Source organism: Phaenicophaeus curvirostris, chromosome 2 (genome assembly GCF_032191515.1).
Source record: "Phaenicophaeus curvirostris isolate KB17595 chromosome 2, BPBGC_Pcur_1.0, whole genome shotgun sequence".
Classification (NCBI taxonomy): domain Eukaryota; kingdom Metazoa; phylum Chordata; class Aves; order Cuculiformes; family Cuculidae; genus Phaenicophaeus; species Phaenicophaeus curvirostris.
Window position 1 is genome coordinate 120,340,184 of NC_091393.1, and position 23,823 is coordinate 120,364,006.

Consider the following 23,823-nt stretch of genomic DNA (forward strand, 5'->3'; position numbering starts at 1 on the left):
GGCACTGTGGGACGAAAGCCAAACCATGCTTTCTATGTCCTGAAGCCTTCTCTTTTTGTATACCTAGTCCTGGCAGAAGCTTTCAGAACTGCAAGCAATGCATGGCTAGGATTTCATGCCAGAAATAAGTTCTGTACCACTGTGTCTTCTTGAAGGGAGATCTGGGATGCTGTAGGATGGTGCTGCTGCATCTCCGCCTTCAGCCAGAGTCTTGTGATCCCAGATACTCCTAGTGTAGTGTATGAATGCTCTCTAACTGGGGCAAGCAGCTGGTAAAGTGTGAGAAGGGGATGAGGTAACTCCTGTGCTGATCAGAGAACAGTGCTTGCCTTGGTGCTGGTGTCAGGAGAAGGATGGCTCACTGGCCTGTGCTGGTTCTGCTTCGTTAATACCTATGTAAGATTGCATTCCTACTTTGTCCTGGGACATCAAGACTGTGACAGAGGGAATGGTTGGGGATAGGTGAGCCCTTGTTCCTGGTGAGGAGAGAGATGCTGAACAGTCTAATTTAAGGTCCTCTGACTCCTGGAGAAGCTGTGGTAGGAAAGGGTTTATGGAGATTTCCAGGCCAAACCCCTGGGGTGGGATGGGATGTGGGGTGAAAACTAACATTGGAACAAGTTGCTTAGGACCTTATTTGATTGAATTATTAATATCACCAAGGATGGAAACTCCTTCACTTCCTTGAGCCTGAAGGGAACTTCTTTCTCCCCATGGACTTTGCTAAGGGGACTTGAGGAAGAAAATGAGTGAGGGAATTGTGGTGAGCTTGGCCTCTAACTGGTTTTGTGGTATTTGAGTTGTGTCTTCTGCTCGACTCTAGGGCACCAAGCGTGAGGAAGGACCTGCTATTCCCTCAACAGCTGCTGGAGATGCCGGAGGGTCCATCAGTGAGGAAATTCCAGCTGCTGACCTCCCCTTTTGTAGGACAAGTGGTAGTTAAGGTGGGAGGGAGCAGCCGGAAGATTAATGTGAATGACCTGAACACCCTGAGGTTCCAGGACTCCCAGGTGAGCAGTGTTAAAGATGAACTTACTGATCTGTGGAAAGTCTGAGGCAAACCAACATTGTCTACATCTAGGTCACAGGAAGCGCATAACCCAAGAAATAGAACCAAGCTTGTGTCTGAGGTGGACCTGGACTTTTTATAGCCACAAAATAGGCTCATGTGGCTAAAGAGATGGGAATGCTCATTTTGGAGTACTATTCTGTGTTGCAGAGACTGGGATCAAGGTTACTGTGAGGAGAGACTGTTGCAGGGGTATGACTAGATATGGAGATAGTCGGAATTATTTGCAGTTTTGGTCAGTTGTGCTAATGCACTAGTTCTGTGTCTCTCAAGGGAGGAGGAGCTGTTGGTGAGGGCTGTTTGTAGAACATGAGAGTTGATTTCTTCAGTATGAGGATGTTTGAAGTAGCAGTCTTGTTTCCCTCAGCTGTAAACTTAGAGTTGCTTCCCTGATACCCATGGGCAGGTTTTCACCAGGCTGGGTTGAAATGTCAATGCTGTGGGCACACAGGGTCAGTCCTGCTGGGGGTTTCAGTTGCCTGACCTCCTTCAGGTGATGATTTGGACTTAACTCCAAAAATGCAGCCTTGCTTCTGCTCACATGGTAGTCTCATAGAATCATAATGTGTCCTGAGTTGGAAAGGACCCACAAAGGTCATTGAATCAAACTCCTGTGCCTGCACAGGACAACCCCAACGTTAACACCGTGTCTGAGGTCATTGTCCAAATGCTTTTTGAATATTGTCAGGCTTGGACTGCTTCCCTGGGGAGTCTGTTCCAGTTCTTCACCACCCTCTGGGGAAAGAGCCTTTTCCTAATATCCAGCCTAAATCTTCCCTAGGATATCTTCCTGCCATTAGCTGCCAAAGAGAAGAGATTCCCATGTGAGGAAGCTCTAGACCACAATGAGGTCTCCCCTCAGCTGGGGACACAGATATGAGCTACTCAACAATTGTTTGTGGCAGGCCTGTGGCATCAGAGCCAACCTTGAGTTAGGTCACCCTAGCTTGAGACAATTGAGGCCAGCACAAAATCGGCAGAGGAATGAGAATCAGTGATGATAACGCTTTGAAACCCTGAGTGTCTGTTGTGGTGTGTCTCTGGCCTGACAGGAGGCTCTGAGAGGGGTTCACACCGGAGTGGCATCTTGAACACCTTGTGTCTCATGTAGACAAAGAAGGGATGGTGAGAGGATGACTACAGGTCTGATGGGAATGGCTTAGATGCTAATGAATCCTGTGTTCAGGGTGGATGATGTGCCTCCTAGCTAAAAGAAGTAGGAAATAGTCACTTATATGGAAACAGCTAAAGGTGGATCCTTTGTACATCCAATCTTTTTTTAAATCATAGAATGGTTTGAGTTGGAAGAGACCTTAAAGATCACCCAATTCCAACTCCTCTGCTGTAAGCAGGGATGCTTTCCACTGGATCAGGTTGTTCAAAGCATCTTCTAACCTGGCCTTGAACACCTCCATGGATGAGGCTTCCATGACTTCTCGGGGCAACCTATTCCAGTGCCTCACAGTAAAAAAATTCTTCCTAGTATCTCATCTAAGTCTTTACTCTTTCAGCTAAAAACTGTTACCCCTTGTCCTATCCCTGCACTCCGTGACTCATCACTCCTTTCTCAGGTTCATGGGAAGAACTTGTACCTGGCGTTTGTGGCTCCTGTAGGTCTCTTAGGACCAACAGCAGAAGGGACAGTGCTGCAAAAAGAGGCTACTGGTGGGCCAAGCCCTCCTGCCCAAGGAGGGCAAGAACAGGTTTGTGCTCCACAGAGGTGTCCTTGGGAAGAGGAGCTACAGGAACTCCAGCACTCAAGATCTGAAGTCCCAGATGCAGCAGAGGGTGCGGGCAGCTGGCTGCGCTTCCACTTTGGCTTGTTTGGCAGCATTCGTGCAAATGAGCTTTCAAGAGCAAACAAAGCAAATAAGAGAGGGGACTGGAAGGATCCTGTACCCAGGTATTTGGTGGAATCCTCAAACTCTGCTTTCTCTCTGCTTCTCATTCTGGAGAGACGTTCTCCTGTCTGAAACTAAATTTGTGGGGGGATGCCCTTAGCCCTGTCTTTTGTCTGATAATTCTTGAGATAAATAGGCATGAGAGATGGCATGAGTGTTCAGCCAGAAAATCCACACTGCACTGGTGGGATACATATTGCCTGGCAGCCTGGGGATCATAGTACCAGGTTACTTAAGATGTCTGTTCAAAGAGAGAACTTTTAGGATGCCAGACTGAATCATGCCATGAAAATGCCAGTTTTTCCCAATTATATATTTTAAAAAAGCTTTAGATAAATAGCATGCATTAAGGTAGCTGGAATTACAGGCTGGAGTGATACTGTTAAAGGCAGTAGTGTGTTGAAAACATGGGCTACAGTCTGTGTCCTGAGTCCCGTCCCACTGGAGTTATACCAGACAGGGTAAATACTGGAAGATGGTCAGAACTCTGGTCTTGTGAGCTGGTTAAACTGAGTGGTTAATAATATACAAGGTAGGTGTCTGGCACCTGTGCTTAGGGGGGTACTTGTTGGGGATGTGCTGTGTGCCCCACCATCATGCCATCTTTTGAAGGACTGACTGACTTCTGTACAAGTAGTTTTAGACACAGTCAGGTTTTTTTGTGTGCTGCTTTCAGCATCACTTTCCTGATTTCCTGCTGGAGCGCTTGATCATCTGGCTGGCTTTCTTGGGAGAGCCAAGATGCTGATGCACCTCCCTGCCTGCTGCTGTCTCTCAGCTAGGGACTACAAGGCAGCAGAAAGAACAACTTTCAACAAGTTGTGTGGGTTCACAACCATGTGTCTTGGCTGAAATGACTAGAATGGGTTTCCTTGCATTAAGATGGTCTGGTGCATTGGAGTGACTGCTGTGACCCTGTGCATGCAAGCAAGTGTAGTGATAAGGTGCAGAGAAGAGCGAGCTGGACTATGGCCTTTGGTTCCCACTTGCACTGTTGCAGTCCTCCTGCCTGAGGGGGCCTGGGGGACTGGTACTTGTCATAGAATCATAGGATGGTTTGGGTTGGAAGGGACCTTAAAGCCCATCCAGTTCCACCCCTGCTGCTATGAGCAGAGGCACCTTCCACTGGACCTGATTGCTCATAGCCTCGTCCAGCCCGGTCTTGAACACCTCCAGGGATGGGGCAGCCATGACTTCTTTGGGCAACCTGTGCCAGTGCCTTGTCATACTCACAGTAAAGACTTCAAGACACTTTCCTGGCTCTCATGAGAATAAGTAGGCCCATCTGAGGGCTGATGACTCACTATGTGTTTCTCTGTAAACTTATGTCACGTGCAGTCTCTTTTCTCACTTCCCTGTAGGGTTTTTTGCTCCATTGCTGTGTTCCTGTCTTTTTCTGGTTTTCCTGTGTGAGTTTCTTCAGCCAGAGCAAAATATAACGAGTGATTTGGCGATCATGATGAGAGACTTCAACTTCTTTGGAGTGCTGGAAGGCTGCTATAAGGTCTCCCTAGAGAAGAAAAGGCTGTGGGGAGACTTCAAAGGAGCCTTCTAGTACTTAAAGGGGGCCTAAAGGAAAGCTGAAGAGGAGCTCTTTGTCAGGGAGTGCAGGGATAGGATGAAGGGGAGCGGTTTTAAGCTGAATGAGGGGAGATTTAGGTGAGATGTTAGGAGGGTATTTTTTTCCTGTGAGGGTAGTGAGACACTGGCACAGGTTGCACGGAGAAGTCATGGCTGCCCCATTCCTGGAGGTGTTCATGGCCAAGCTGGATGAGTCCTTGAGCAACATGATCTGGTGGAAGGTGTCCTTGCTCATGGCAGGGGGGCTGGAACTAGATAATCTTTAAGGCCTCTTTCAACTCAAATCACACTGATTCTCTGCTTCTTCCAGGCTGGTTCTGCACTTTGAGAGTGGAGGCTTCCTTGCTTTCTACAACTGCCGAATGCACTGGTGCTCCTCTCCAAGAGCCGATCCTACTTCTGACATCCTATCTGTGGAGTTCCATCGTGGGCGGGCACTGGATGCTCTCCGTGCACCTTACCCTGTCTGCTACACCCTCTTAGACCAAAGATATTTTTCAGGGCTGGGTGAGTTCCAGGGCATAGTGGCAGAGTAAGAAATGGAGAAAGGTAGGTGGGACATTTACACACCCAGAGCTGCATTTTTGAATCCTTTATTCTTTAGCCTTATGGCTTCTAGTTGATCCACCTGAGGGTTTGTATGGCTTGTATGCCACCTCTGATACAGGGAATTGTATTGCTAGCTGTGATCAGAGGCAGAAGTTGCAGTGATTAAAGCTATAGATCTCCATCATCTTGATAAGAAATATTCTTATTGTCTCCTTATTTCTGCCCTTTTCCAGGGAACATAATTAAGAATGAGATCTTGTACCTGGCCAAGATCCATCCGCTAACACAAGGCTCTCTCCTGTCTCTCTCGGATCTGGAGTGTCTGCTTGACTGTGCCATTCAATTCAGCTCTGCTTGGCTGCACAGCAAGCTGCATGGCAAAGGGCTGCACCCTCAGATCTACCAGAAGGAGCAGTGTCCCCTGGGGCATGCAGTGATGAAGGGGACCTTTGGACCCTCAGGTGGCTTTAAGAGACTTACATGGTGGTGTCCTCAGTGCCAGCCTGCAGTGCTGTCAGGGGATGGGGATCCTTCCCCAGTCACTGCGTGACCTGGCTTTGCATTCCTCTTTTTCTGGAGGGTTTAGGTGGTCTCTGAACCACATTCTTGGTTGTTGTGAGAAGGGCCTCATGGTTTCTCTGAGGCTCTTGAGTTTGCTCCTTGGGGACAGTGAGTTGGCAGAGGTAAGAGGAGGTTACAGGAGTCACTGAAGTACGGTGTCTCTTTTTCTCATGAAGTCCCAACAGTGTGAGCACAGCAGTTAGACCATTTCTGAGTTGTCTTGGTCCCCCTCTTCAGACTACAGTGAATTGAATGGGTGACTACTGTGGTCTGACATGACCCTGTCCCTTGAATCTGGTACAGGTGCAATGGCTTATGGTGGAGTTAGTGGAAAGGAGCATATCTGTCTGCCTAAACAGCTGAATTAATTCTGTATTGGATAATCCTGCCTCTGCTTGTAGTGGAACATGTACATTCTGGGCTGTTATTAGCTTTGGTTAAAAGTGAGTGGCTGTTCCCTCTTGCAGGAACAGCTACATCCTTCTGAAGGGGTGAAAATAAACCTCAGCAGTGCTTGGTGGAGCTCATCCCTGCCTGGCAGGGTGTCTGCCCCACCATGAGGTGGATGTTTTTTTGTGGCAAACTGCCAATTCCAGATCTCCATTTAAAAAAACAGACAAACAAAAAATAAACAAAAATAAATTCTCTTCAGCTTTAACAGATTCTAGGAGTGGTCCCTAAGGGAAGGACTGCGAGGTTCAGTTGAGTCACTGGGATCGCAAGGCTGACAGGTCTAGGAAGGGGATTGTGAAGGGATTCACAGGGTTGTGAAGGGGATTGCACAGAACTCAGGATCTGCAAGGTCACCTGGAAGCAGAAAGGTTTGGAGTTGCAGATGGATGTGGTCCCTCCTTTGTGTCTCTGCAGCAGGAGGTGTTGCTCTCCTCACCTGTGGAGTTTGGTTTATTGGGACAATGATGGAAGTGGAAAATAAAAACTGGGGCGAGCAGTGGTGATGTTCACTGTGTCTTTTGGTGGTTTCTTGGTTAAAAACCGAGGTGCAGAGGTGAACGCTGGCATCATTCAGTGAGGTTATTGTCCCTCTGTACTCGGCACTGGTGAGACCGCTCCTCGAATCCTGTGTTCAGTTCTGGGCCCCTCACCACAAGAAGGATGTTGAGGCTCTGGAGCGAGTCCAGAGAAGAGCAACAAAGCTGGTGAAGGGGCTGGAGAACAGGCCTTATGAGGAACGGCTGAGAGAGCTGGGGGTGTTTAGCCTGGAGAAGAGGAGGCTGAGGGGAGACCTCATTGCTCTCTACAACTACCTGAAAGGAGGTTGTGGAGAGGAGGGAGCTGGGCTCTTCTCCCAAGTGCCAGGGGACAGGACAAGAGGGAATGGCCTCAAGCTCCGCCAGGGGAGGTTCAGGCTGGACATTAGGAAAAAAAATTTCACAGAAAGGGTCATTGGGCACTGGCAGAGGCTGCCCAGGGAGGTGGTTGAGTCACCTTCCCTGGAGGTGTTTAAGGGACGAGTGGACGAGGTGCTGAGGGACATGGTTTAGTGATTGATGGGGATGGTTGGACTCGATGATCCGGGGGGTGTTTTCCAACGGGGTGATTCTATGATGCCGGCGGCCCTTTAGCGGAGTCAGAGCCGAGGGTGGAAGGGCGGAGGGGGCGGCCCGGCTGGCCCCGGTAACGGGGCCCACTCAGCTGGGGCCGCGGCCCGTCACCCCAGCCCCGCCGCGCTCCCATTGGGCGGCGCCACCTGGTGCGAGCGCCTCCCGGCCAATGGGCGCCGCCGGGCCCTGGTCCGAGCGCTCCGATTGGGCCGCGGGGCGCGCGGGGGCGGCCCCGCCCGGGGAGGGGCGGCGGCGACCGGGGAGCGGGCGGCGGCGGCGGCGGGATGAGCGCGTCCCCCATGGAGCTGCTGAGGAAATGGCTGGGCCACCCCGAGGACATCTACAACCTGCTGCGCTTCAAGATGGGCGGCTACCGCGCCGTCATGCCGCGGGTCGACCCGGTGAGCGCCGCGGGATGCCGGGATGGGGGCGGGGGGGGAGGGATGCGCTTCCCCGTCGCCGATCGGTGCGGGGACTGGGAGGAGCAGGGGTCGGGCTGTCACCTCCCTGAGCTGCTGCGGCGTGGCCCGGGGTGAGGCTTGCACGGCCCCGGTGCTTCCCGGGTGTTGCACCAGCTCTGGGCATCCCACGGTCCTGATGCTTTTCGCTGCATCCTCCTGGTACCGGAGATCCCACGGTTCTGATGTTTTCCTTGCATCCCACCGGCTCCGGTAATCCCACGGTCCTGACGCTTTGCCTGCATCCCACCGGTACCGAGAATCGCGCTGTTCTGATGCTTTGCCTGCATCCCCTTCGGTACCGGGAATCCCACGGTCCTGACGCTTTGCCTGCATCCTCCTCGGTACCGAGAATCGCGCTGTCATGATGCTTCCCGTACATCCTACCGGTAGCGGGTGTTGCACTCCTGATGCTTTGCATGCATTCCCTCAGTACCGGGAATCCCGCGGTCCTGATGCTTTGCCTGCATCCCACCGGTACCAAGAATCGCGCTGTCCTGATGCTTTATGTACACCCCACCGGTATCGGGAATCCCAGGGTCCTGATGCTTTGCCTGCATCCCACCGGCTCCGGGTGTCCCACTTCTGATGCTTCGTGTACATCCCACTGGTACTAGGAATCCCGCGGTCCTGATGCTTTGCCTGCATCCCACTGGTACCAAGAGTCGTGCTGTCCTGATGCTTCGCGTACATCCCACCGGCTCCAGTAATCCCACAATCCTGATGCTTTGGCTGCATCCCACCGGTCGGGAATCCCACTGTCCTGATGCTTCTCCCGGCATCCCACCGGTACTGGGAGTCCCACGGTCCTGATGCTTTGGCTGCATCCCACCGGTACCGGGAACCTCGCAGTCCTCATGCTTTGCCTGCATCCCACCACTACCAGGGATCCCACGGTCCTGATGGTTCGTGTACATCCCCTCGGTACCGGGAATCCCACGGTCCTGATGCTTCACGTACATCCTACCGGTACCGGGTGTTGCACTCCTGATGCTTTGCCTGCATCCCACTTGCTCCGGGAATAGCGCAGTCCTGATGCTTCGCGCACATCCCACTGATAGCAGGAATCCCACGGCCCTGATGCTTTGCCTGCATCACAGCGGCTCTGGGAATTGCTCAGCCCTGATGCTTTGCCTGCATCCCACTGGTACCAGAAATCTCACGGTCCTGATGCTTTTGCCTGCATCCCACCGGTACTGGGAATCCCGCGGTCCTGATGCTTTTCCCTGCATCCCACCGGTACTGGGAATCTCGCGGTCCTGATGCTTTTCCCTGCATCCCACCGGTACCGGGAATCCCGCGGTCCTGATGCTTTTCCCTGCATCCCACCGGCTCCGGTAATCCCACGGCCCTGATGCTTTGCCTGCATCACAGCGGCTCTGGGAATTGCTCAGCCCTGATGCTTTGCCTGCATCCCACTGGTACCAGAAATCTCACGGTCCTGATGCTTTTGCCTGCATCCCACCGGTACTGGGAATCCCGCGGTCCTGATGCTTTTCCCTGCATCCCACCGGTACTGGGAATCTCGCGGTCCTGATGCTTTTCCCTGCATCCCACCGGTACCGGGAATCCCGCGGTCCTGATGCTTTTCCCTGCATCCCACCGGCTCCGGTAATCCCACGGTCCTGATGCTTTGCCTGCATCCCACCGGTCCCGGTAATCCCACGGTCCTGATGCTTTGCCTGCATCCCACCGGCTCCGGGTGTAGCACTCTCGATGCATTCCCGCCTCTGTACCGGGAATCCCGCAGTCCTGATGCTTTGCCTGCATCCCAGCGGCTCCGGGTGTCGCACTCTTGCTGCTTTGCCTGCATCCCCGCCTCGGTCCCGGGAATCCCGCTGTCCTGATGCTTCGCCTGCATCCCCCCGGTGCCGGGCCTCGCTCTGCTGATGCTTTCCCCGCATCCCCCGGCTCCGGGCGCGGCTGCGGTGGCTTCTCCCGGGCTCGGAGCCTCCCGGCTCGGGGCGGGCGCAGGGGCGGGGCGGGGCGGCGCGCAGCCCCCCATGGCCGCCAGCACCAAAGCCGCGTCCCTGCTGAGGCGCACGCTGGCCCTGTCCCCGCCGCGGGGTCCCCCCCGGGCGCTGGGGCCGCTGCGGGGCGGCGGGCGGCGGGGGGGGCCGGCAGCAGCAGAGGATCGGGGTCCCGCTGCCCCCGCCGGCCGCCGCCCCCCGCCTCCAGCCGAGCCCCCTCTGCCCGCAGGACTCGCTGGGATGCGGCCTCCGCACCTGCTACCGGTACCTCAACCAGACCAGCCGCAGCTTCGCCGCCGTTATCCAGGCTCTGGACGGGGAGCTGCGGTGAGTGCGGGGGGGGTCGGCGTGCGGGGTCCCTCCTGGCGAGGAGGAGAAGGTGGGTGCGACACCCCCCCTCCCTGGGAGGTGGTGGAGGGGATGCTCGACCCTCACAGGCTCTCCAGGAGGCGGTGGGTGCGGTGCTGCCCCGACCCTGGGGCTCCCCGAGAGGTGGATCCCGACTCCAGGGATCCCTGGAAGGTGGTGGGTGCAGCGAGTGCCTGACACTGGGGCTCCACAGAAGGTGATGGATGCAATAATCCCCCATCTGTGGGGCTCCTGGAGAAGTGGTGGGTGCAACAGCTCCCTGACACTTGCCCTTTCTGGGAGGTGGTGGGTGCGATGCCCCCCTGACACCGAGGGTCCCCAGGAGGTGGTGGGTGCAATACTCCCCCAGCTGTGGGGCTCCTGGAGAACTGATGGGTGCAACAGCCCCCCAGCACTCACCCTTTCTGGGAGGTGGTGGGTGTGATGCCCCCCTGACTCCAGGGCTCCCCAGGAGGTGGTGAGTGCGATGCCCCCCTGACACCAAGGGTCCCCAGGAGGTGGTGGGTGCGATGCCCCCCTGACACCGAGGGTCCCCAGGAGGTGGTGGGTGCGATGCCCCCCTGACACCGAGGGTCCCCAGGAGGTGGTGAGTGCGATGCCCCCCTGACCCTGGAGCTCCCTGAGAGGTGGTGCATGCAATGTCCCCCTGACACTGGGTTGCCCTTAAAGGTGGTGGGTGCGATGCCCACCTCAGCATCAGGGCTCTGTGCAGTTCCCCCATGTGCCGTGTTTTCTTGGCAAGCATTCCCCCTTCACCCCTGTGCAGCAGATTGCTGGGGCTCTGGGCTGAGCTGGCTGGGAGATGCTCAGCGTAGCCCCTCCCCGTGCAGTTGGACGTGCAGTTTTCCACGTTTGAGGTGGCAGGCTGTAACGCATCCCCCGGCGCTGGGCTCCTCAGCTGTGCAGGCCCAGGAACAGGCACAGCAGCTTCTTGGCCAGCAGACAGTTAAAACACAGCGCCTGGCCATGTGCTGTGTGTGACACCCTGGGAATGTGTCCTGGCAGTACGCTGGCCTTTGGGCTGGCCAGAGGGACGTGGCCCCGCAGCAGGAGGAGGTGAGCAAAAACTCCAGGGCTAACAGAGGGCCTGGACCCTGCCTGGAAGGTTCCTTTGGAAGGAGCTGCCTCAAAACCTGTGCAGTTATCAGAGGCGGCTTGCTGCACGCTCATTTTTTATTGTGTAAGTTTTGCTGCCCCGTGCAGGAAAGCTTCTCATGGTGACAGTAACGGAGGATGCATTCTCAGCTGCCCTGCAGCCTCGTGCGTATGTATACACTCTATATAATTCATACAGTGCTTACTGTTTTCAGTATGTAGCCCTCCCTTCAGTTAATTCCAAACTGGGTTAACCGTCAAAATGATGTATTTCTATAAGTTGTAGTGGACACATCTAATGCTGTGGTTGTGCCTCCACCGAGCAGTTGCAGGCACCAGCTCGAACACTGGGTTGTCTGTTGGGTTTCTGAGCCCTACTTTGGCGTTTTGGAACTGTGCTCCATAGCTGTTGCCCAGAATTTATGAAATGCGATGTTTGTAGCCCTGTTTTACAGGAAAGGCAGAGAAATTCAGTGGTTTTGGCTGGGTTTGCACAGAAAGGTACGACTGGAGCCAAGAATTAAACGTTTTTTTTTCCGTGCTTGGTATATTAGGTAATGTAGAAATCAAGGGGAAATAAAGGCCAATCAGTAAAACACCTTAAAGTCTGTCAATAGTGTCTGCATGCTGTGTGTTTCCTTTGATCTTCCTGCAGTTATATGTGTTTTCTGTTTTTTAATCCTTGCTCAGGAAGGCTCCCTACCCTCAGGCCATAGAAACTTCTGCCTGGCATCCTAAAAATGGCATTGCTGGATCTTTGCAACCTACAGCTGCTCGAGATTGGTGCTGAGTTACAGCTGGCTCGGCAGTGGATCAGAAGAAATTGATTTTCCAAGCACAGTGGCTCTGCTGAAGGGTTTAGGGGCAAACAGAGGGAAATGCAGAATAGACAGAATATAGAAATGGGCAGAGCAGCAAGCTTATCAAAGGAATTAGTTTTGCTGGATCGCGTCAAAGAAGTGCTTTCATTGATGTTAACCCCATTAGGGCTTTAAATTGAGCCCCTGTGGTTATAGACTGCTTAATATCATAGAATTATAGAATTACAGGTTCCCTACACCACAGCCCCGTTCTCCTCCCTGCTGCAATTTCATTTGCAGCTTCCTTGGAGTGAAATCTCCTTGTTGGAAGATTGGGGAAGTGTTGAAGCCCTTGCTCCTTGGTTTACATCTCTGCTTCTGGGAGAGTTTCCGTGTGTCCCCTGAGGACTGTTTGAAAACAGTGCTCAGAGCGATGCTGCACCAGGCTAGCATGCAGGGAGTTGAGGTAAAATGTTTGCTTTCTTCCTGCTTATTTTTTTTGGCCTCATAAACTGTATGTTTTGCTGGCCAGAGCCCCGTCTGGCTCATTGCTCCATGGTGAGGGCATTTTCTTGGAAGGTGGAGGCTCAAAACTGCAGCTTCATCAGCAGCTGAGCCAACATCGTAACTCCTGGTGGTGGAGAGGAGTTGGGAGCCAACATCATAGCTCCTCTCTTGGGGGTGGAGAGGAGGAGAGGGATGCTCCAGCCTTCCTCCACTGCTGGCCATGCAGTCGTGCCTGTGCCTGGGACCCTTCGGGGTCAGTTCCTGCAGGTTCAGCTGCTTTATGGAGAGGATCAGCCCTGTCCTGACAGAGGGTGAATGTGGTGGCAAGGAGAAAAGAGACCTCCTCACTTGGGTCGCGGGGAGCTTTGCCTAGAACAGGGCTGGAGCTTGAGCCCAGAGAAGAAACTGGGCTTGCTCTTCAGAAGCTGGTGTTTGCAGTTTTGCAAAGGGGAGGTAATGTCTGAGTGACCTTTTCCTAGCAGTTGCATGCACACTTTCTGGTGAAGGCTTGTGTGGCTTTGGTTGGTCCCTGTCATAGCGAGGGATCTCGGGTTGAAGCCCAGCTGGGGCTATGATGCTTGGAAAGCTTGCAGAGAAATGGAAACCTGCAAGCAGCCCACACTTACTGCCTATTTGTTTTTATGATCTTCTATTTCATAGAATCATAGAATAGTTTGGCTTGGAAGGGAACTTTAAAGTGCATCCAGTCCAGGTCTTCTGCAATGGGCAGGGACATCTTTAACCAGATGAGGTTACTCAGAATCCCGTCCAACCTGGCCTTGAATATTTCCTGGGATGGGGCATCTGCTGTCTCTCCAGGCAACCTGTGCCAGTGTCTCACCACCCCCAGCATAAAATAAATCTTTCTCTGATTAGCCCAAGTCTCTGTGGAGCTAAAATCAATATATGATGGAAGCTAGGGATGCTGCTAAGGACTGGACGCACAAGAAGAGTTAAATAAGTGTTTTAACTAAGTTGGTCTCTGGAGTCTTTACTAGGTCTTCTAGGTACAGTGTGGATGTGAGAGGTGGTATGTCAACTTCTGCTCTGCCTTTCTTGGTTGCTGCTGGTGAAGGTTGCTGGTAAAAGGGGGTGGGAGTCCTGGGCACTTGGCATTGAGTCAGATGAACCTCTGCAGCCTGGTTGAAATGAAATGACTCAGTTGTGCAAAGGAACAGGAGGGCACAAGGCAGCTGCTCGTGAGCACTCAGATGTGTGGTTTGACGGGTATTAAATACCTTTCAATTAAGGGAAAACATGCTGAATTTAACAGTATTCTAAGAGTCAGTCAGTCTTCCTTGGCTGCTTAATGGCTGCTTGTGCACTGTCATCTCAGGAGAGCAATGCTTTTGCCTCGTAATTAGTGCTTAAGCAGTCTGGGCTAGTTTTCAGTTTGTCAAACAATTAATAAATCCATCACCTCCTTGAAGTATCATTCTGCTCATTTAGAGCTAGGGGATTATTTTCTATAAACTCTGCTGTTGGCATTTCTCTCCATCTGGACCTTTTTTTTGCTTTAGCTATGGAAATGTGGACCCTGGATGGGAAGGTGGAGGTGGTGGGACCAGCAGAGGAACCAGCTCTCCAGCAGCTTTCCACTAGGGTGCTGGGACATGTGGGCTGGCTCCAATGTCTTCTGCATATGGAGATACAAAATACAGGGTGGTTTTGGCTCTATCTGCGGGATCTAATGTTCCTGTTGCATAGTAAGGGACTCCCTTATTCCCCCCACAAACAAGATAAAAGAGTGCTGGATGCAGAGAAGAGGAAGTGATAGGAAAAGTATGCTTGCTTTTTTCCTTTTCCTCATTTTACATTTGTTTTTTTCCAATGAGCTGACTTCAGGCTTTGTCCTCTGGGTCCTAGCGAGCACTGGCCTTCCTTGTGGGGCTGGATTTTCTTGCAGGTTTCTTGCAGTGCCTTGCCCCTGCTCAGGGAGAACTTACAGGACCATCCCTTCCCCAATGTCATAGAAAGCCAAAAGCCACTCATAGTTAGAATCATAGAATTGTTAAGGTTGGAAAAGACCTCTAAGATCATCAAGTCCAACCATCAATGAAATACCACCGTGTATCTGTAACTCATGTCCTGAAGCACCACATCTACACGTTTTTTGAACACCTCCAGGGATGGTGACTCTACCACTTCCCTGGACAACCTGTTCCAATGCTTCACCACTCTTTCAGTAAAGATACTTTTCCAAATACTCAATCTAAATCTCTGCTGGTGCAACTTGAGGCCGTAGTTCTCTGCATGGAGAAAAAGAACTTGTGTTTCCTAACTCAGCTTGGGTGTGCTGCACCTTTCACAGCAGTCAAGCTGTGGGGAGTTTGTGCAGCAGCACCTCACTTGTTCAGTGGAGGTTCAAGGAAATGATGAGCAAGGTAGGCAGGAAGCACTGCTGTTGATGCGTTCCATCTCTGACCTGCCGCTGTGACCTGAGTGGCATGTTTCTGATGCTTTTATTTTACATTCCTGCACTGCAGGGGACAGCCACTGTCCCCAGATGAAGGATGGGGAAGCTGGCACCCTGGACCTGGTTAATACATCCCTGCTCAGTGCAGGGGGGTGCGACTACATGACCTTTAAAGAATCATAGAATGCTTTGAGTTGGAGGAATGTTTACAGGTCATCTAGTCTAAACCCCCTGCAGGAGCAGGGACATCTTCAATCAGATCAAATTGCTCAGAGCCCCATCCAACCTGACCTTGAATGTTTCCAGGGATGGGGCCTCTACTACCTCCCTGGACAACCTGTTCCAGTGTTTCTCCACCCTCATTGTGAATTTTTTTTTGTTATATCCAGTCTGAATCTCCCTTCCCTTAGTTTAAAAACGTCGCTCCTTGCCCTGTCACAGCAAGCCTGCCTAGTAAGTCTGTCCCCAACTTTCCTGTAGGGCCCCTGGAAGGCTATAATAAGGTCTCTCTGCAGCCTTCCCCAGGCTGAGCAACCTGAACTCTTTCAACCTGTCCTCATAGGTGAGGTGCTTCAGTGCTCGGATCATTTTTGTGGCTCTGAAGGTCCCTGTTCTTTGTTTTCCAATCCAAACCATTCCATGATTCTGTGATTTGGCACAAAAAGCTGACTTCCAGACTGTGGGAGACACCGTCAAACATTAGTTAGGGGTCAGGAAGTGTTTCACATCACCACTTTCTCTTCTGCTCAGTGGCTGAAGTACTGTATCACTTGAAATGTGAAAACTAATTGTGCTGGAAGTGCCTGTATCTTCCAAATTAATGGTCTAGCGAAGCCGGTGTGTGTCATGTTGAGCTAGAAACACCTCTGCGTAAGGCTGTGTGGTTAATCTAAGCTGTTTGTCCTGACTATTCGGCAAACTCAAGTAAGGGGTAATTGTTTCTTCTCCCTCTCCCCAGACATGCCGTCTGTATATTCTACCTAGTTCTCCGTGCCCTGGACACTATAGAGGATGACATGACCATCAGCTTAGATGTAAAGGTCCCGATGCTGCACGAGTTTCACTCGTATCTTTATCAACCAGAATGGAAATACATGGAGAGCAAGGAGAAGGACCGACAGGTGCTTGAGGACTTCCCAACGGTAAGGTATCCACCTCCTTGCTTCAGCTGCCTTGTGTCACCTTTGTGCGCGTAGTTGTCACTCCACGTTATGCCTGCTGAGCCCATTCGGTCCCTGCTGAGCCCTTAGCTCTTCCAAAGAGCTGTATCACCTGCACTTGGGGCTGGATGCAGAGGTGGAGTGAGAAAGAGCTGATATGCTTATTTTACAGAAAGACTAAGGCACAGGGCAAGGAGTTGAGCCTGGATCTGTGGTGGTGGTTGTGTTTGAGCTGTAGGGACCCAGAGTGCTGTCCTTGCCTGACATACACCCTCTGCCGGCTGTAGTTACCCACTGATGGAGAAGAGCACTCAGCGTAATAAAATGATGATGCTCTGCTGTTCTGGGAAGGGGAGGATGCACTTTTCTTCTCAATGCAAGAGCGACTGACTCATTGAATCATGTTATTGGAAATACAGAAGGATTTTAAGCATTCTCTGTTGCTTGATGCCTTTCCAGTTGTGCAAAATATGCCCTGGGGAGCCAGAGCTGGAGAGGGTGCAGGATGACAGAGCACCAGAAACCTCTCCTGTCTTTTCCTGCAGTTGGTGTGTTGTGATGCTCTCACGAATTACAAAACCCCCATCTCTTTGCACTAAGTGTAGCTAGTTTTGTCCTGCAGCTCCCAGATGATACCAGTCCAAGGCCACAGAGCCTTCCCAAAGATATTGCTGTGTCTGATATACTGCCAGAGACGGTTCCGTTTAGACTGAGAACAGACTGAGCCTGTGCTTTAAGGGCCTTGAAACAACTCTGGTTGTGGGAGTTGTCCTAGATCTCCAGCCAGGGCAGGATAAGAGCGTGGTAAACAGTCCTTTTCTAATTTCTTAAAAAATGTTGAGCTCTACTATTTTTTCCTGACACTGTGTTTTGTTTTTTTCCTCTTGGTGTAGATCTCCATGGAGTTCAGGAACCTGTCAAAGGTTTACCAGGACGTGATTTCAGATATTTGCCACAAAATGGGTGTTGGGATGGCTGAGTTCTTGGAGAAGAAGGTGGACTCTCAGCATGAGTGGGATAAGGTAATTCAGCCTGGAGAGAGGATTGTACCGAACACGAGTAGGGTCCACTTTATCTCTGGGGAAAATGGAGACAGAGCACCCCTGTGAGAAGAGGATTCAGCTGTTCAAGAGGCTATGTGGGTCAGGGAAGGCTTGGAGAAGCTGCTGGTCCTGTAGGTAGTGGGAGGATGGCATGGATTGTTGGTATCATGAACCAGCATGTATTGTTCACATCAGCTGTTCATGGTGGGCAGTTTGTTCAGCTGCTGGAGGCAGAGTGACACCTTGGTGGGACATCTTTGGTGAGGGGTTTTCTGGGAACAGGAAAGCCGAGATGTCCCAGGGAGGGCCATGAGAATGTACTGAAGATGTACTTCCAATCACTTCTGAGAATCATTTTTGTAAAACTTACTGTTGCAAACAGGCAGCTCTTTGTAACTGCACCTTTTATCTTGTTTTTTTTTCCTGCCCCTTCCCCTCTTGGTGCCTCACAGTATTGTCACTACGTTGCTGGTCTGGTGGGGATTGGCCTTTCCCGTCTCTTCTCTGCATCAGAGCTAGAAGATCCTATTGTCGGGCAGGACACAGAGCTGGCGAACTCCATGGGCCTCTTCCTGCAGAAAACCAATATCATCCGTGATTATCTGGAGGATCAGAATGAGGGAAGGGAGTTCTGGCCCAAAGAGGTGAGGGAAAGCACTGCCTTCGGGCAAGTGTTTCTGCTGTGCCTCCTTGGGAAATGCAGTAAGACTAAAGGTACTCCTGCTGCTGCTCTGATGCAGCAATTTGCATCCTCTCAATAGAGTTTCCTGCTGAAATTTCCTTTGAAATCCCAAGAGCCAGGGTTTTTCCCACCCTTTGAAAGACTGTCAAGGAGCACCAACCTGTCCAAGAACTGTAAGGGATGGAGCCAACCATCCATGCTTCCCAGGACACCTTTCTCAGGAATTCAGTACAAGGTGCAGAGCTAGAATTGGGTTGTGTCCCTTCAAGTCAAAGTTAACAGGAGACTCAACGGTCTGCTTTAATTTTATTAAGACCCTAGAGTAAAGCTGTGCTGTGTAAGATCACTGGTTTTGGTTATACATCATCTTGATAATATCAGTGCTTCTCATGACAGCTGGCTGACAAGTTGCATGTCCATCTACAACTGTCTGGATACAGACGTGGGGTTGAAGTGATGTTTGCCCACACTGCCATGAACTTGTTGGGCACCTTTTTTCCCCATCTCTGTTCTGTTCCTTTGAGGAATGAGGGAGGATAAGACTGGGTCAAATCTCAAGAGGGTATATAGTTTGTTCCCAGATGTATGCCTGACAGATGCTTGTCTCCTCTTCTTGAGGCCTTCCAAGAACTTTTCTACCCCACTTCCATGTGGCTCACATGTTTCATAGAACATTTCTTGATGTCAGCCTCACGTGCAATACCACTTTTCCTTTCCCTGCCTAGAGAAGATGTGGAGATGAGTTACATCTTTCTTCTTTACAATCCTTTTGTATATGTGAAGGCCACTGTCACATCTCTGCAGCCTGCTCTTCCTTCTTTTCTCTAGCTTAGTAAGTTCAACTCCTTCAAGGCTATTGTGGGTCCCTGGTGGTTCTTGTTGGTTTCCCAGACATCGGGCTGTTATTGATATCTCTCTTACAGCATGAACGTACACTCCAACTTGTGAGTCCTTATCTCATTTAGGTTTGGAGCAGATACGCAAAGAAGCTCTCGGATCTTGCCAAACCAGAGAACATTGATATGGCTGTCCAGTGTCTGAATGAGCTCATCACCAATGCCCTCCACCATGTCCCTGATGTCCTCACATATTTATCCCGCCTGAAAAACCAAACTGTCTTCAACTTCTGTGCTATCCCCCAGGTGAGTTATGTATTCAAGTGGTTCTTCATCATCTGTAGTCCTGGTGATGTGAAGTTAGAGATGAAGTATCATGTCAGTAGCCTGTTTTATTCTTCGTCTCCTCTATTTCTTCCTTCTTTCCTGGTACCTCTTGTTTCTGCTGTTGGTGAGATTGTGGCTCCACTGCAGAATGTCTTGCCATTGATTTCACTAGAAGCCCTTTGTGTTTCTCCTTAGGTGATGGCTATTGCCACGTTGGCTGCCTGCTATAACAACAAACAGGTGTTCAGGGGAGTAGTGAAGATCCGGAAGGGACAAGCCGTCACTCTCATGATGGATGCCACAAACATACAAGCCGTCAAAGCCATCATGTACCAGTACGTGGAAGAGGTAGGTTGAGCAATGGGCTTCCAATAATTTGTGGCTGTGTGTGGAATTGGGAAGACTCACCAATGGAGGACTAAGTGTTGGAGTACTAAGTTGTCTTGCACCTTGGGGCAATCCCAAGCACAAATATAGGCTGGGCAGAAAGTGGATTGAGAGTAGCTCTGAAGAGAAGGACTCAGGGGTGCTGGTGGATAAGAAGCTCAACGTGAGCTGGCAATGTGCACTTACAGCCCAGAAAGCCAACTGTATCCTGGGCTGCATCAAAAGAAGTGTGACCAGCAGAGTGAGTGAGGGGTTTCTGTCCCTCTGCTCTGCTCTTGTGAAATCTCACCTGGAGCCCTGCATCCAGCTCTGGATTCCTCAGCACGCGAAGGACATTGATCTTTTAAAACAGTGTGTCCAGAGGACACAAAGATGGTCAGAAGGCTGGAGCACCTCCCACATAAGGAAAGGCTTGAGAGAGTTGAGGTTGTTCAGGATAGAGAGAGAAAGTTCCAGAGAGACCTTATAGCAGCCTTCCCATACTTCAAGTTGGCCTACAGGAAAGCTGGGGAGAGGCTCTTTATTGGGGAGTGCAGGAATGGGATGAGGGCTAATGATTTAAAGCTGAAAGAGTGGATGTTTAGATTAAATACTAGGAAGAAATATTTCAGTGAGGGAGGTAAGGCATTGGCAAGGTTGCCTAGGGAAGCTGTGGATAACCCCTCCCTGGAGGTGTTCAAGGCCAGGTTGGGTGGAGCTTTGAGCAACCTGATCCTGTGGAAGTTGTCCCTGCCCATGGCAGGGGATTGGAACTGGATGGTCTTTTAAGGTCCCTTGCAACCCAAACCATTCATTCTATAATTCTATGAGCTGTGCAGTCACAGAGGATCTTTCCCAGACTACACTTCTGAACAGGTTGCATCATCTCCCTATGGGCTTGTTTTCTCTGTCTAGTTGCCATGGTGTGGTGGTTGTTCCCTTGTGCTCCATGGCCAACAGTAAATCAAAGCAGCTTTTCACAGGTGGTTAAAGCAATGGGACTCTGTATTTCAGGATACTGTGGAGGTTAAAAATTCACATGGAGGAAGATCTGGTGGATAGGTTAAAGAAAAACCCTCAACCCCAGAAATCATATCCAGTGAGGGCCGTTGAGTAAAAAGACATCAGTTCTGCACCATGGAGACCCCAAACGATGGGTTATTAGAGCTCTCTTTGCAGGCTGGCCAACCCTGTGAGAAGGGCCAGTGGCACCATAGCCCAGAGTCTCCGTGCAAGCCTCCTTAAGAGTCATGCAGATGATTATTTTAAAGGCCAGTAGGTTTCAGACCATGAAAAAAAAACCTCAAAAGACTATGGGGTTACCTGATGAAGGTGGCCATTTCCTGGCAGTCACAGTGGGTTGTCCTCAGTGGCAGCGTGGGAGGGTTGCTGGACAAGAACTGCTCGTAGCAGCAGCACTGTGGTTGAGAGATGGTGTCTGATGCCGTCTCGCATCATGGGATGCCCTCAAGAGGCTGCTGGGCTTAGTGCACCTCTCTAGGGAAACAGGTCCTGGCCCCATCCAGGCATCCCTTGCAGCTGGTCCTTGCTCCATAGCAGTCCACTGGCTTCCACTTACAGAATCACAGATTCATAGAATCATTACGGTTGGAAAAGACCTCTAAGATCATCAAGTCCAACCATCAGCCCCGTACCACCATGTGTATGAAACCATGTCCTGAAGTGTCACAGCTACGTGTTTTTGAACGCCTCCAGGGATGGAGACTGCACCACTGCCCCAGGCAGCCTTTTCCAGTGCTTCATCACTCTTCCAGTAAAAAATTTTTTTCTAATATCCAGTCTAAATCTCCCCTGGCACAACTTGAGGCCACTTCCTCTCATCCTATTGCTTGCTTCTTATGAGAAGAGACAAACACCTGCCTCACTTCAACCTCCTTTTAGGTAGTTGTAGAGGAATGGTCCCATTCGTTTTCTGAATCTTCGGTGAGAAACCTAACTCCTTTCTCCCTCCCCAGATCTACCAGAAGATCCCAAGCACGGACCCATCATCCAACAAGACACAACAGGTCATCGCTTCCATCCGTGCCATGAGCTTGCCCAGCAACCCCATAGCGTCGCGCCACCACTACTCCCCCATCTACTTGTCGTGCGCCATGCTCCTGGCTGCCCTAAGCTGGCAGTACCTGAGCACCATCTCCAAGGCCACCGAGGAGTACGTCCAGGCGGGCGAGAATTGAGGGGCAGCAGGTGGGTGGGGGGAGACGTGGTTGGTGGATGATGGGCAGCGGATGCTGGAGGCTCCTCATTCCCCTGCTGGTGAAGGTGGCCCGCAGGGAGGTGCCACAGGGCCTGGGATGGTGACAAGGATGGGATGCCAGTGAGCTGCAGCCCTGGGACGATCGTGCGGCATTGCCAGACTCCACTCCTACCGCTCTTGCCATCTCCTTGGATGGTTACAAATGCTTATTGGAGTCTTATTGTTTGGGGTTGAATACCTTCCCCCCCACCTTGTTTCCTGTTGGACAGTTTACCTGAATTATTTTGATTTTTTCCTATTGTTAGGATGGTTTTAAATAGAAACTCCAGTTGTCTCTTTTCTTGCTTAAGATGTGAGAAACCTTTCCAGCTCAGAGCTGAGCAAAGCTGCCTGGGTTTTGCCTCTTCCCCGTTACAGCTGGAGCCTGCTTCGCACTGGAAGAACGCTGCTTCAGCCAGGAAAGCAATACGCTTTCTTATCCGGGGGGAAAAAGCTCTGGTGACCTTCTGGCACTCAGCCCAGGCTGGTTAACATCCTGCAGGCTGAAAACAAGGCAGAGGCGATCCTCACGTTTCTGTTGTTGTGCTGAAGGAGGCTACAAGGCTTGAAACAAGCCCTTTTAATGTTAAATACACAGAAGGTGGGATGCTCTGTCCACGTGGATGTGCTCCTAGCTGAAAGCCACCTATCACAGCTCCCTGCCCTCTGGCAGATGGCATCCTGCACTTGCAAAGCTCCGTGTTTCAGCAGCTGGGGAGGGACATGGTGAAAGGGGTGAGCTGTGTGGATGGCACTGAGTGAATGACCCCCTGCCTGACTCCAGCGAGGGCGTCTGCACTCTGAACCTCTTCTTCAGTCCAAGGGGACGGGTGGCTGTGGCAGAGCAGCACTGTCACAGCAGCACTAGGTGCCTCTGCAAAGCAGGGAGTGAGGTTTCGCACCATTGTGTTCCTCATGGGATGCTTCTTAGGGGGCTTTGGTGCACTGGCTGCCTTGAAGGGGCTGAGAAGGCTTGAGCCACTGAGGCAGCCGTGGCCAGGGCAGGTTTCCCTGGCTCATTTGGCTCTAGCTCAGGCTTGCTTTGGGTTAGTGACATGCAAACTGGAAGAAGCTTCTACGGCTATTCTGAAACACATCTGACTGGACTCATCTCCAAGAAGAAACACTGCTTTAAAGGCAAGTCCCGATTTCCTGGGGTGAATTCTTGGTGGTGTGGTCCCTATCAATCACCCCTAAATGCTGCGTTCATTGCCTTGGTGAAGGGGAGGTGCAGTTCAGTGGACTTGACAAGGCCAAGCCCCTGTGGCCGGACGGTTACTCAGAGGGAAGACCCCTACTCCACAAGTTCCCCTGTAGATAGTTTTAAGCTGTTGTTTAAAAGAAACTTGCGGTAGCTGTCTTTGTGCAGCTTCCCATCTTGTTGAAATTAAAGTTTCCTTTGTGAAAAAATGGTTGATAATGAATTTTTTAGCTGTCATTTCTTTTACAGTGGTCATTCCCCACATACCACAAGTTACAAGCTCTTAGCTCAAGTGAAATGCAGATGCTTCCTTGCTGCTGCTCAGGACATCACAGTGAAGCCTTGTGTTGTGTGCCAGACTCAAAAAAAATTTAACCAGGGTGAAATGCAGCTCAAGGTCAGTAAATTTGAATTTTAACAGACCTTGCGCTGCAGGCAGCAGGAGTTGAGGCACAGCCTTGGGCTGCAGGTGTGCTTCTCAGTGCATTGGTGCATCCTCCTCCCTGCACACCCTGCAGAGAGAAGCTGGGGGCAGCCCTGGCTGCATTCTGGTCAGTGTTGAAGCACCTTCCCCATGGTCAGGAGCAGGTAAGGCCCAGAGGTAAGGTCAGCGCAAGTCATGGTGGCACCAGTATGGCTAGAGAACAGGGCAAGGACTGATTGCACTTGCACTAAGACAGAAGCATCTCACCTTGCTTCCACAATGCACAGAGCAACACAATAGACTCACTAAATCTGCAAAAGACCTCTTAAGATCATCAAGTCCAACTGTCAGCCCAACACCACCATGCCTATTAAACCAAGTCCCAGAGTGCCACATATACATGTTTTTTTAACACCTCCAGGACTGGTGATGCCACCACTGCCCCGGGCAGCTTTTTCCAATGCTCCACTCTTTCAGTAAAGAAATTTGGTTTAATATCCAATCTAAACCTCCCCTGGTGCAACCTGAGCCCATTTCCTCTCATCCTGTCACTTATCAAATGGGAGAAGAGACCAACACCTCACTCACTACACTCTCCTTTCACGGAGTTGTAGAGAGCAACACAGTGTTCCCTCAACCTCCTCCAGCCTAAACAACCCTTGTTCCCTTAGCCACTCCCAATAACCCCT

General features: G+C 51.3%; 2 protein-coding genes across 2 annotated transcripts; both read left to right on the top strand.

Annotated features, from left to right (window-relative positions):
• Nucleotides 1–872: 872 nt before the first annotated feature.
• NEIL2 (nei like DNA glycosylase 2) lies at nt 873–5,650 on the top strand. Its single transcript, XM_069850916.1, has 4 exons — nt 873–1,010; nt 2,641–2,972; nt 4,862–5,058; nt 5,334–5,650. Exons 1-4 carry the CDS (start codon nt 873–875, stop codon nt 5,648–5,650), a joined length of 984 nt encoding a protein of 327 aa, XP_069707017.1.
• Nucleotides 5,651–7,487: 1,837 nt separating this feature from the next.
• FDFT1 (farnesyl-diphosphate farnesyltransferase 1) lies at nt 7,488–22,919 on the top strand. The gene is made up of 8 exons (XM_069850705.1): nt 7,488–7,624; nt 9,881–9,978; nt 15,797–15,980; nt 16,892–17,020; nt 17,494–17,685; nt 18,689–18,865; nt 19,082–19,234; nt 21,229–22,919. Exons 1-8 carry the CDS (start codon nt 7,508–7,510, stop codon nt 21,448–21,450), a joined length of 1,272 nt encoding a protein of 423 aa, XP_069706806.1. The 5' UTR covers nt 7,488–7,507; the 3' UTR covers nt 21,451–22,919.
• Nucleotides 22,920–23,823: the final 904 nt, after the last annotated feature.

Excerpts from the sequence above, each read along its gene's own strand:
- NEIL2 (XM_069850916.1), top strand. The coding sequence starts at position 873 with ATGCCGGAGGGTCCATCAGTGAGGAAATTCCAGCTGCTGACCTCCCCT. Across the intron at positions 1,011-2,640 it reads TGAGGTTCCAGGACTCCCAG|GTTCATGGGAAGAACTTGTA; the intron begins GTGAGCAGTGTT and ends CTCCTTTCTCAG. Across the intron at positions 2,973-4,861 it reads TGGAAGGATCCTGTACCCAG|GCTGGTTCTGCACTTTGAGA; the intron begins GTATTTGGTGGA and ends TGCTTCTTCCAG.
- FDFT1 (XM_069850705.1), top strand. The coding sequence starts at position 7,508 with ATGAGCGCGTCCCCCATGGAGCTGCTGAGGAAATGGCTGGGCCACCCC. Across the intron at positions 18,866-19,081 it reads ACTTCTGTGCTATCCCCCAG|GTGATGGCTATTGCCACGTT; the intron begins GTGAGTTATGTA and ends GTTTCTCCTTAG. Across the intron at positions 19,235-21,228 it reads TGTACCAGTACGTGGAAGAG|ATCTACCAGAAGATCCCAAG; the intron begins GTAGGTTGAGCA and ends CTCCCTCCCCAG.